The following is a 13,715-nucleotide window of genomic DNA, read 5'->3' as shown; positions in this document are numbered from 1 at the left end:
GTAGCATTTCTTAGGTGGAACCTTCCAATTCATTTCTTGAAATAATTCAATTCAAGAAAAAGCTTAACTTGTCTTGTATTCTATTGAGACATTTGAGATCCGTTCATATACTCAAGCTAGCCAAAATGAGATTTCAGCTTATGTGGGTTGAAGAGAGGGCTTTCTCAGTGACTCTCTATTGACTTTGAAACCTACTCTCTCCATTGATCTGAGAAGTCCTGAAATTTGAGAATTCAGACTATGACGTATAGACTATGTGTACACACACATTTACATGAGGTGATGGTTTATGGGGCTTCAAGGATTTTTTCAGGGAGGAAATACTTTGAGCCCTATAGTTAACACTGAGGAAATTTAGGATGTTAATTTATTATTTTATTTTTTATATATTTATATACATTATTTATTTATTTATTTATTTATACGCACATGAAACTACAGATTCTAAAAATATTTTATAAAGCAAGCCATAAAGCTTTAATAACAAACATTTGAGTTCTGCTCAATACCAACCTACTATAATCTGAAGAGAAAAGCTTTGGTATTCAATTTGAGCAAAGAAATATTAAACAAGTAATATAACTATGTAGTTTTTAGATTCACTTATCTAAACAATTTTTTAAATTTAAAAACATATAGTTGCACCATCAAGAATTCATTGAATGGGCTTTCTACAATTGCCATTTGAAGTTCCTCTTCTCCAGTTTGGCTTGCCCCACCCCCCAATTAAAATGGCTCTCTAATGACTTATTCCTGGTCAAAGTTCAGAACCAGTGTGCGCTCTCCATCTTTCTTGACTACTGGCTGCCTTTGACGCTGTTAGTTCTCTTCCTGATATCTTGTTCTCTCAGGATTCTCCTAGTTCTCTAATTGCTCTTTCAGTGTGCAATTCAGATGATCCTCCCACAGAGCTCTGTCCTCGGTCCCCTTCTTATTTTCTCCCGCTATACCTTTATCTCCGGGTATGCTCATCTGCAAACAGTAATTTAACTAAACTATCATACTATACGGATGACTCTCAGACCCGCCTCTTTGCTCCAGACCTGTCTGTCTGACAATCCAAACTAAAATCTTGGCCTCGGTCTCTGGCATCTAATTGTGGATGTCCACTATCAGCTTAATGTCAGTGTGGCTAAAACAGAGCTCAATTTCTCCGCTCCCTTCCTTTCTCAGTCACCAAGACGAAACCAACATCCTCTCCTTCACTCAGTCCCATAACCTGGGGGACACCTTCAACTCAGCCCTCTTTCTAAATCCTCATATCCAGGCTGTATCTAAATCTTGCAGACTCTTATTGAACAACATCTCTAAGGTACGGCTTTTCAATTTCATCCACACAGTGAAAACTCCTGCCTAGGCGTTCATTTCATGTCTTGGATTACTGTAACATCCTATTCTCTGGCCTTCACAAATGCAATCCTGTCCCTCTTCTATCCAATCAAAACACTGCTGCAAAAGACAGTTTTCCGAGCTTGTCACTTTGACTATGTCAAAGTGCCACTGAGTTGCAAGTTTGTCTACTGTACTGCTCCAGGTCAGATATAGCATCCAAGATTTTATATAAATAATAGTGTTACTTTAGAATGGTTACTGTAGGTAGCAAATGATATAGACAGAAGCCTGTTAAAATACTTATGTTTGCAAATATTCTCCTTTACATATTTGAAAAAAAATATTAAAAAGATAATCTTCCAAGTGCCAGTGAGAAATCATGAGGAAGAGAAAGGTATTTTGTACTCTCCGCACAAATGTTTGACAGCAGATTCAAGATGCAGCTTTATTAACTGCCAATTTTCTAAACTTGAGCGGAAGCACAATTATGAAGAAAAATGACAAATATGGGTACAATAAATAAGTACAAAAGGTTCTCTAGAACAAGGGAGCTTATCCTCAAGAAGGTCAGAGCTTCAGTTGGTCTATGGATCTATGTCAGTTTACCTCAGCTGAGGATTGGCCCCCATTATAGACTAGCTTTTGTGGATCAGGCCTGAGTATGGAACTACTCCTAGAACACATGCCTGAGAAAACTGGGGAAAAGGGAAATCTGAAAAAGACTGTAACCGAATACAAATAAAGACATTATATTTCCTGAACCACAGCATGTGACATACAAACTAGGCTCACAATTTCTTTCCCTGCCACACTAGCTGTCAGCTTTGTTTAACTATAAATTTAAACCACAAGGAAATGATTTAGAATTGAGTTAAGAAACTCATTCAAGCAAGCTTTCATATAAAAGCAAAATGAAGACCAAGGAAGGGACTTTACATTGCTGGCACACAGGATAAAGAGGCATGTGAGAGGCTGCAAAGGTCTAAAATATAATGTGTAAAGATCAGTATTGCAGACCTGCCAGGAAGCATGAAGTTATGGGAATCATTAGTTTGGTTAAAAGAAAAGGAGTACTTGTAGCACCTTAGAGACTAACAAACTTATTAGAGCATAAGCTTTCGTGAGCTACAGCTCACTTCATCGGCTGCATTACGAAAGCTTATGCTCTAATAAATTTGTTAGTCTTTAAGGTGCCACAAGTACTCCTTTTCTTTTTGCGAATACAGACTAACACGGCTGCTATTCTGAAACCCATTAGTTTGGTTAGGTTTCCTTCTACAGTTAAGCTTATTTTGTCTATAAAGTGCAAGATACACACCAGTGCAGTACAGAAATTGGAAACAAACTGTCAAGTGGTTGGGTATGTCTCTCCAGAGTTGTCTTCATTAGAACAACACTAAATTATAAACTCCTGTTGACAGCAACGACAAGAGGAATGTGTAGATAAATGGTGCACAGAGCCAGGGATGAAGCAGTGAGAAGATTTGACAATGCAAACAAATGAAGAACTAGATGCTGATTGGAGTATCAGAGATATAGATGCAAAAGAAAAGCTCTAAAAGAGACATATTTTAGAAACAGACATTTAGAAAGCACATAAGGTTACACTATACAGAACAATCCTGCCCTGGGGAAGTGACTTAAAACACTTACTCTATATGTCTCTATGATTGCCCATACAAGACTTCAGTTCACTTGAATGACTCGCATATTAAACTCCCAAGCAGAGATAGTTCGACAAATACAAGACTTCACAATAAAGAGACCTGACTTCAGCTCTAGTTGTAGTTTGATCAAAAAGTCAAAGTTAAAATGATACATATGGACTTAACTTTAAATAAACATTTAAAAAAATTCCAAAAGCATAGCACCATGCATTTTCAACTCATCTGTAGAATAAATAACTGGTTATAGAAATGGAAGACAGAATTTACCCTGAACTTCTGAAAAAGCTTCATTTGCAAAACCTTTATCTTTGATTTAAAAAATGGAAGTTCCTTCAAAATATATTAACAATCGATTTTAGAGGTAAAATACAGTAAATATTAACTCCTGCGGATGAAGAGTAATAATAAATGGGGTGCTGAGGACACATCTTTTTACAACAACAGAAATGACAGAATTTTGTGATATTTGGCAAAGGAGGTAATAAAACAAAATGGATCCAGACTTCTCTAGACTCGAGTTACAGGACAGCACGTACCACCTTTAATACTAAGTACACTGTATTATAATATGTGCCTGTTTTATATAAACTATTACAAACTCAAGATGGAGCCTTTTTCATGCAGATTTTTGCAGTTTTTCAACATGACAACTCTTCATATAACGATCTGACAAAGAAAAGACAACACGAGCTCATGCACAGAAATGAACACTAAGGTAAGGTGGTTTATTGTGCTTGCAGACACAAATACTCTTGGTCAATACAAAAGGATAAATAATACTTTCCCCATGAATTGAACATTCAGCTCCAAGTAAGGGGAATAAACAGTCTGACTGAGTCTCTATAACAATTAGCTATTAACGACAGCACTCTCTCTACTTTCATTATTATTTATTTATATGATCGTAGCACCTAGAGGATCCAGCTGAGAGCAAGGCTCCATTGTGCCACTAAGTACTGTACAAACACAAAGCAGGAGATAGCTCCTGCCCTGAAAAGCCAAATTTAATTAGACAAGATAGACAAAGTATTTTTATCCCCATTTTACAGATAGTGAGTGGAAGCACCGAGAGAATAGGTGATTCACCCAAGGTCACATTAAAAGTATGTGGCAGAGCCCGAACCTGAATGCAGTTTTCCTGAGTCATAGTCCTATGCACTAACTACAAGCCCATCCTCCTCCTCTCTCTGAGGAGAGAAGTATTGATGCCATGGGTCTGCAGCTGAACAATCTCCATGTCACAGATCTGAAGACTCAATGACACAAAGCAGGGGTTTTTAGTGAACATTTCACAATGCAGCTTAGTTTCTCTCCTGGTGGTAGCGCTAATAGACAGGGCCCCAGTGCAGGCTGGGGCAGTTTTTACACCGTTTTAGATCTATTCTAAACAGAGTCAGATAACATGATACTTAAAAAGCTCTCGCTGTTGCTACCGCTATTTACTAGCAACAGTGAGAAATTTCCCCCCAAAATCTCTCCATTATATAAAGCCCCACCTTAGCAAATCACTTAAATACATTATTAATTTAATTTAAAGTATATGCCTAAGTGCTTTGCTGAACAGAGATGGGTATAAATGTGCATAAAGTTAAGCATGTGCTGAAGTGCTTGCTAAATCGAGGCATAAGAGTCTATTAATTCAGAGTTTCGAGGAAAGCCTTCTCTTAGTGGACCAAAGACTGCATTAACTTAAAGCTAAAAAGAGCCCAGTTTTATAGAGATTTATTTTCTACATTTCAGGTGCACTCCTGTGAAGCAGCTACAGAATAAAATCGAGAATTGACGAAACTATCCTAACTACACTGCCTAATACTCTGGCAGAGGAAGTAGATCCAACAAAACAAAAACAAACAAACAAAAGAGAAAAGAATTTTAAACAGACAACTGTATAGCAAACGATATGAAGTACAAATACAGGCTGTGAATGCCTGAAAGCAACACTAAGCTGAACTGAACGCAGAAGTAATAGTCAGCAACAAAGGTAGTTCTTTCACCTTCTACATCTTGCATACAGATTCAAATGTGTTTGCCACATCCTCCTTCCATTGTGATAATATGAATCAGACCTGCCATGTGGAAAGGTTACTGGATATAGCAATAGAAGTCACTAAAATGAACACATTAAAAATGTTAAACTCTTAAAAAGCTTTTGATTTATTTGAAGAAAGCACGTAACAGTGAACAGGGCTTATATCTGCTATACAGCTTAATGCAATATAGATTCCATTATCAGAGAATAACTAATGTATCAAGAGTACAAAGTGTTCCCACCTAGTATGGGCTTTCAAACTATCATGTGGGAACAAACAGTTCCTGTCCAGAGGTACATCAGCAAAACTAGTGATAAAGAAAATCCATCCCTTACAATATCAGTGTACTTTTAAATGGATTATCACCATTGCATTGAACATTTTTAAATGCATACAGTCTACTTGGAAAATTTCATTTTCCATAATGACTACAACTCTACATTTTCATTAATAATTCACCATTTTCTTAATTATTGCTATTCATTTGACAGCCACGAGACATCAGGTCAGTGGTCCTACTCAAACATTGAGTAGAATGTTGTTCTTGCAAACAAAAATTAAATTCAAATGCCCACCAATCACTGCACAATGATACAAAGGCCTGGAATTACTCCAGATATTACAACCATTATTAAAACTTTGATTTTCAATGTTTTGAAAATTAAAAAAAATTAAAAAAAAAACTTTATCCAAAATGATTTTATGCAACTAATTTTGCTGCTGTTCAGGAAAAAACAAACAAACAAACAAACAAAAATACGTCCTCACTTGGTGAGTCTTTGTTTCCAAGGACAGTAGTATTAGAAGAGATTAAAAAATGACCTGTGCAAGATGAATATCCTGTGATAAGTGAATGGTAAATCCATAGTGTATATAAAAATATATATATATATATATAAAACTCAAGTTAATGAAATACAGACAAATCAAGCAATTTCTACCTGTTGCAAGGATCAATGGACTAGAACCTGGGTCTGCAAACATTCCCACAGTACCACTGGGAGGCCATGCAGACCCACAACCAGGGAGCACTTTGAAAAATAGTCACCCCAAGAAGTACAACCCAAAGGACTCAGAGTGACATTATCCTGCAGCCCTCTGATTGGCCAAGCACCCTATTTAACCCTGGAGGGTGTCCTAGGAAATTATCTGGGCAATCACACAGACTTTGGGTCTTCTGATCTCCAGTCTCAGATCCCAGCCTGAATCTGACCCTGACTTTTGCCTCCTGACTGGTACACCTCTGATCTCTGACTCTAGCCTGACTCTTGCTTACCAAACTTGGGTCTAGTGCAGAGGTTCTCAAATTGTGGGTCAGGACCCCAAAATGGATCGGGGTCGCCAAGGCTGGTGTTGACTCTGGGCCCCAGCAAGTCTGAAGCCCAAGCCCCACTGCCCAGGGCTGAAACCCAAGCCTGCACCTCCGCCCTGGCCCAGGGCTAAGGTTACATGCCCCCCAAAGAGGGCAGAAGCCCTTGGGCTTCAGCTTTGGCCCTCTCCCTTGCCCGAGGTGGCGAGGCTCGGTCTTAGGTCCCCCCTTCTTGGGTCATGTAGTCATTTTTGTTGTCAGAAGGGGATCACGATGCAATGAAGTTTGAGAACTGTTGCTCTAGTGGATTTCTCCAACTCCTGCTCACCGTCTACAGTCCCTCACATGCAGATTCCAGCCGAGCTGCGACTGCTAGGCCAGACCACCTGTGCCCTGGTCCCTTACATCTGTTTGGTTTTAAATCTCCTCTGCTACTTAAATTGTAAAGAAAAGGTATAATGAACAGATACTTTACAAAGTTAATGCATCTTCTGTTACATCCAATGTTGATTTTCATGGGGTTTAATTCATCACAGTTATTATGACTATTCAGTTTCAGTATGTTTTTAAAAGTTTTCCTCTATTCATATGTTTGCATTATTTTTATAAGGCTCATTATCATCATCTTATGCAAGACTACCTTCTTTTTCTCTATCTGGGTGAATTTTGTTTGGTTTACAGCATAGTGAATGACAAACCATCTGTAACTGTCTCAGATCCCTACATACCCGACCAATTATTTTGATTTGGTAGGGTAAGTTGATAAATTCAATATTCAACTTCTTTTGAGAGAGGAATTTGTCCTGTGTGTGCAGTTTATACCAATGTTTGGATATAAAACATGCATATATATGAATCTCTCCAGCATTAAGATCAGAAATGGAAGAAACTTTTCCTAAAGATAATACCCCAAAGAGTTCACTGCCAATTTTGTACTCTATCCTGTATAAAGTCTCCCTAATAGCAAGCTACTATTTATGGAGGATTTTAATGTTAACGTGCTAGATGAATAACTTGATTCAATTCTGGAAAAGTCCACATCCACAGAGCTATAAAAAGTCAATGTCAAAGCCAATCCATCAGTGGATAAAAGGACTCTCTTCTGCTGCTACCTGTGAATCCAAGGGCAGACAAGGTTTCAGAGAATCCCTAGATGGGAACTTCCTTGACAAAGGGTGAGTACAACCCCTCACAGGGAGCAGACACATACCACTGACATTTATCCGTATACTTGATATCTGTTAGCCACGGTGTTATGTGGTGACAAAATAGGTTAGATAGTAAGTCATTCAGTTTCCCAACGTAGTCATAGTAAAAATAAACCGCATCTAAGATTGCTAGGGATTCCAAGATGTGAAAAGTTAGAAAAGCAGGGCAGTTTGTTTTCAATCATCACAGGCATATTTGTAAAAATAACTAAATTGTAAGAAATTCAGCGTTACCTTTGATATCTCCAGTGAGGATTTAAAAAAAAAAAAATTTCCCTTACACAAGATGTTTATAGTTTAGAACTCAGCAGGAACCAGAGAAATAGGCAGCAGTAACTGAAATAGTTTCACAAAATAAAAGCCTCACCTCTCTGTATGATGTATATGTGCATGCTAAAATGACAAGGCATCTGAACTTGTTTTAGGAATGTTTAATCTACTGCTGACCTTGACACCCAGAAATACAAACTCTTACTTACCAAGTTTGCACTGCATAGACCAGCCTTCTTTTTTAGGGTTAATACATTGTTCATGAAAACAAACCAAATGGGCACGTTTATTATAATGCCATCTTATGAAAACGATGAATGGAAAAGGACAAAGTGGTTCTAAGGAGAAAATGTCTAATATTGATTAGAATATGTTTGGAATGAAGTAAAAATATAGCTGTGTCTGTTTAACAACTTACAATTACCATAGCACCTTATTTTACAAACACATCTTTACATTTGCTTAACCAGAATCATCAATCTCTATCAGCATAACTCTGGGAATGATAAAAAGAATCTTTATTTTTAATTTTGAGATTATTAATAAACAAGACTATTGAAAAACTAATTTATGTTTCATTATGTAAGGTCTGCATTTATTTTGCCTTTTACTCAGTTTAAATAGTTAGAAAGAGACTTTCTAGTTCTCCTGCTCTCCAACTGTGCTGTTTTTGTTTGGATTCGCAACACAATGGAGGAGTATTTAAATAGCAATTATACTATTAAAAAGTTACTTGAAACTGTTCCATCACATTCCATGTTTGACTTTCATATAAAATTTAGTCCATTTACATGTAAACAATTTTCTATTTCTAAATGTCAGCAGTACAATCTCAACCTGGAATCTAAAACTCAAGCTGAATTCTTTCTGATTCTAATATCTCCACTACTAAAATTTTTTGTAATTTAACTAATCATTCTGCTGAGAGATTTGAGCTACAATAGGATCCAGTCCTCTCCCACATCTATATTGGTCCTGAACTGCTAATAAGTAGTAAAAATGTATTTTATGCCCCAGTCCTGCAATAAGAACTGTGCAGGTGGAAATCCACAGAACCTCTTTGGTGTTAATAGGGCTCTGTCCGTTCATGTGACTCTCAATGCAGGCTAGGGATGTAGTTAGTAATGTGAACAGATCAGAGACAGAGTAAGAAGCTGCCTTTTTTACACTACGACTTTTGAAGAAGTATTAAACAATAGTCTCAACTTCAGTCTGGAACACACTAGCAACATAGTTTGTCAGTACAATTTTATCCCTCAATATTAACTTATTGATTGCAGCAACTATACAGCTACTGTTTGGCACCTTGTTGTACAGTCAAAGTTTAAGGCCAGAAAGAACCATCTGATCATCTAGTCTATTACAAGCCACCAACACCACCCAACACCCGCACACTAAACCCAACAACTGACAGGAACTGATCATGAAAGAGTAATAATAATAATAAAATGGAACCCCCCCCCCAAAACAAACAAACAAACAAACAAACAAACAAACAAACCTTACCCACAAATCCTCCTTCTCCAACCAGCTTCAGGGCAATCTTGTCTGCCAAAACTGAAGAGTTCCCATGTGCAATATTAGCAAAGGGTCCAGCATGCACAAATACTGGAGTTCCCTGGAAGATACAAAAAGAGAATTTATATTCCAGGTAATACAACAGCCAGAGAATGGAACTGACGCCACAGGTGTATACTTTTTTGATGTATACAGTTTTGAAAAAACTGCCTGGGGGCACAGGGTCTGGAAACCATATGATAGTAAGAGATAACACTCACATTGTTAACAGATAATTTTGGGGGGGTTGTGTTTAGTGAAATCTCAGGGGCATATAGCGCCATTCATGTTAAAGTCTAGATGCTAAGAAGCAACAAACGATCGCCTTTTTTTTTTTTTTTTAGGATCTTCATTCATAAAAGAACACTAAATGACAGCGGTTAAAACAGCAGAACTACACACACAGCATATTATATTAGTATTACTGTAGTGCCTAGGAGCACACAGTACTGTACAAAACACAGAATAAAAGATGGTCCCAGACCCAATCTAAGGCCTGGTCTACGCTAAAAAGTTACGTTGAAGGAAGCTGCCTTAAGTTGACCTGTTAAAGTAGGTGTCTACACTATCGGGTCCGTTATGCCGACCTAAGTCGCCTCTAATGTCGTCTTCTGTATTCCACCTTTGCGAGAGGCGTAGTACTCAATTCGATTTTCATGGGTCAACTGTGAGGTAGTACAGACGCAGCATTGTGTAATTTGACTTAATTGGCCTCCAGGTGGTGTCTGTGACCACTCTGGAGATCATTCTCAACTCTGCCGCACTGCAGCCAGGTACACAGGAAACAGCCCCCTCCCCTGCTAAAGCCCGGGGAAAGTTTGATTTCCCATTTCCTGTTTGATCAGCATTGGGAGCATGCCAGCTTGAGCACAGTTTATCCATATTATGGAGTTTATCATGCTCCAAACACGCTCCAGCCTGGTCTGCACAGGAGGTGGTGGATCTCATCGCTGGGTGGGGAGAAGAGTCTGTGCAGGCAGAGCTCTGATCCAGAAGAAGAAACGCTGACATCTATGCAAAGATCGCTCGTGGAATGGGGGAGAAGGGCGACAAGCAGGACGCACAGCAGTACTGTTTGAAATAAAAACTTTGTCAAGCATACCAGAAGGCAACAGATGCAAACAGTCGTTCTCATGCTGAACCCCATACATGCCGGTTCTACAAAGAGCTGCATGCTATTCTCAGGGGTGACCCTACCAGCACCCCCAGAAGCAACGTGGACATCTCACAGGTGTGAGAGTCTAGGGACAACAAGGAGGATTATATGGTGGATGAGGAAGAGGAGGATAATGGAAGACAGGCAAGCGGTGGATCCATTCTCCCCATGAGCCAGGAAATATTTTTAACCCTGGAGCCCTGTGGGTCGCAGGACATCATGGTGGCTGACTGTGATGCCAGGGAAGGCATCTCTGATGAGTATACAGTTACAATCAAAGTTCAGTTAAACTTTAGTGGGCACACACATTCGGTGGTATTGCATGTTTACTGTTAAGAAAAAGCAAGGTGCTCTGGTTCTCTGCTTAAAAGAGGCCATTCCAGCTACGCAGAGGATGGTCCCTGGAAAAGACTGTTTATGTGGACTGGGATAGCCTGGGAATCCTCCATGGATATCTCTAGGAAACTTTCATGGAAGTACTCTGCAATCCTTTGCAGAAGGTTTCTGGGCAGGGCAGTCTTATTTCTTCCACCATGGTAGGACACTTTCCCTCACAACTCCTGAATTAATTCTGCTGGCTTCATTGCGGTACACAGCATAGCAGCATAAGGACCAGGTCTACACCCAGACGCTTGCAGCATCTCCTTCCTTTCCGCCTGTTACTCTCAGGAGGCTGATATAACATAGGGTTGCCAAGGGGAAATGGGGGAAGTTCTCATTAAAAGTGATCTTACAAGAGAAAAAAAGGGCACGTAGACTCCTCACTCCCCACATTCCAGATCACCAAACCACGGGGCCGCTAATGTGCCTTTACTGTGCTCAGCATGGGTTGGCAAGTAGTATAAAGTGGCTGATAGGGGACTGGGGCCCCACATGAGAGATTCTGCAATTTGGGAGTGAAAACATTCCCCTTCCTCCCTGCCCCATTCGTAAACAGCTTCCCACGGTGCTATGGGGAAAGGCCATTGTTCGACTAGCTACCTCTGCTCCCAACATGAGCCTGCCATAAATTTCATGAAAAGTGCGATCCTACCCCCAGGGGGTCCTACTTACCATGGCTGGAGTAGCAAAACGGCACATGGATGTTATGGATTCTGATTATGTTATGGCTTGCATCTAGTGTAATAAGAGTTTTAGTTTTTCAAATGAAAATGGCCTTGCTATGGAAACATTTCGTTCATGTACAATGGCTCCTTTATTTTTTTCCCCATGATTGAGAGCTGGAAATGTGTCCTTCAAGGTGTCATCAACACCTGAAAACAGACTTTTGCTGATTTGAAGGAGGAGAAAGAGAACGCAGGAGGACATGTTCACTGATACAATGAACATCTTCGGGGCAGCTGACACAGAGCTGAGAGTGTGGAGGACTTCACTGTCCAAGAAGTTAGACATGGAGAGCAGGAAAGCTTCCAGTGAGAGCATGCGACGCAGGATGAGATGCTTCGGATTATGAGGGACTAAGCAGATATGTTGAGGCGTTTGGTTGAACTGCAGGAACAGAAGCAGGAAGGTAGAGTCCCACTGCAGACCCTGGTGGAGAGCCAGCCATCATCACCTGGTGCAGAATCACCCTCCCCCAAGCGTTTCATGAAGCATGAGCAAAAAGTCCATTATCCCTTTCAGTTAACTTGAGGGGGAGGGTACAAGGAACAGAAGGTGCCCAGTCACAGACCTTTGATGGTCTGGAATGCGGTGTTATGTTACACAGCAGAAAATGTTTCTCCTGTTCCAACTTTACAAGCCCTTTTCCCCAAAATTACCTTTTCTTCCTGCTCTCCTTCTTTACTTATGTGTTAAATAAAGTAAACGGATTCAAGAAATAAATGTTCTTTATTGAGTAGAAGCAGTGGGTTTGGGCGGGGGGTTGGCTTTACAGGGACATGACACAAGCCAGGTGAAGGTTTGGGAAAGCACAATGCAGACAAGCAGCTCACATTACTGCAACTCATTACTGAAACAGCTTTTCAAAGCCTCACGGATATGCAGCGCCCCTTGCTGTGCTCTTCTTATTGCCCTGGTGTCTGGCTGCTCAAAAACAGCTGCCATGCAATCTGTCTCAACTGCCCATCCCTGCCGAAAATTTTCCCCCCTTTTTTCCCCCACAGATATTATGGAGCACATAACAGGCAGCTATAATCTTGGGGATGTTCTCCTCACTAAGGTCCAACCTTGTTAGTAAACTTCTCCATTGCCCTTTTAAACGACCAAAGGCATCAACCACCATTCTGCACTTGCTGAGCCTACAGTTGAACCGTTCCTTACTGCTGTTCGGACAGCCGGTGGATGGCTTCATGAGCCCTGGGAGCAAGGGGTAGTCTGGGTCCCGCAGGATAACTATAGGCATCTCAATGTCGTCATTGTTCATTTTGTGATCTGGAAAGAAAGTCCAAGATTGCAGCTTTTTGAACAGACCTGAGTTCCTAAAAATGCGCATGTCATGAACCTTTCCTGACCAGCGTACATTGATGTCAGTGAAACACCCTCTGTGATCCATCAGCGCTTGAAAGACCATTGGAAAGAACCCCTTTCGGTTTATATACTCTTTGGCAAGGTGGTCTGGTGCCAAGATGGGGATATGCATGCCATCTATTGCCCTACCGCAGTTAGGGAACCCCACTGCAGCAAAACCATCCACTATCTCCTGCACATTTCTCAGACTCACTACCCTTCATAGCAGAAGTCTATTAATGGCCCTGCACATTTGGAGCATAGCAGCTCCCACGGTTGATTTACCTACTCCAAATTGATTCTCCACTGACCAGTAACTGTCTGGCATTGCAAATTTCCAAACAGTGATCACCACTCGCTTCTTCACTGTAGGAGCAGCTCTCATTTTTGTGTTGCTGAACAGCAGGGCAGGGGAAAGCTCTGCACAAAGTTCCTGGAAGGTGGCCTTCCTCATTTGAAAGTTCTGCTGCCACTGCTCGTCATCCCATACCTGCAAAACGATGCGGTCCCACCAGTCAGTACTTGTTTCATGGGACCAGAAACGGCGCTCAGAGTGCAGCTGCTCTGCAATTGCCAGCAGCAACTGTGAATTGTTTTTTTTTCAAAGGCTTACAGCAGGGCTGCTTGCAGGACATCGCTATGTTCTGTGCGGCGGGCCCTACTTCGGGTTGGAAATACTGAAGGAGAAGATGCAAGTTGTTTGAGACGCTGACAGCAAGAGTGCACAACTGAGCAGGC

At 40.5% G+C, this 13,715-nt stretch overlaps 1 protein-coding gene across 1 annotated transcript in view; it reads right to left on the bottom strand.

Annotated features, from left to right (window-relative positions):
• Positions 1–13,715, bottom strand: part of MTHFD1L (methylenetetrahydrofolate dehydrogenase (NADP+ dependent) 1 like) — a 245,749-nt gene that overhangs the window by 124,624 nt on the left and 107,410 nt on the right. Inside the window, 1 exon segment of the mRNA XM_043511198.1 lies at positions 9,323–9,434. Coding sequence (XP_043367133.1) covers positions 9,323–9,434 — 112 coding nt within the window.

Source organism: Dermochelys coriacea, chromosome 3, assembly GCF_009764565.3.
Source record: "Dermochelys coriacea isolate rDerCor1 chromosome 3, rDerCor1.pri.v4, whole genome shotgun sequence".
Lineage (NCBI taxonomy): Eukaryota > Metazoa > Chordata > Testudines > Dermochelyidae > Dermochelys > Dermochelys coriacea.
Note: the sequence above shows the minus strand (reverse complement) of the source record. Positions and strands in the feature narration are given on the sequence as shown.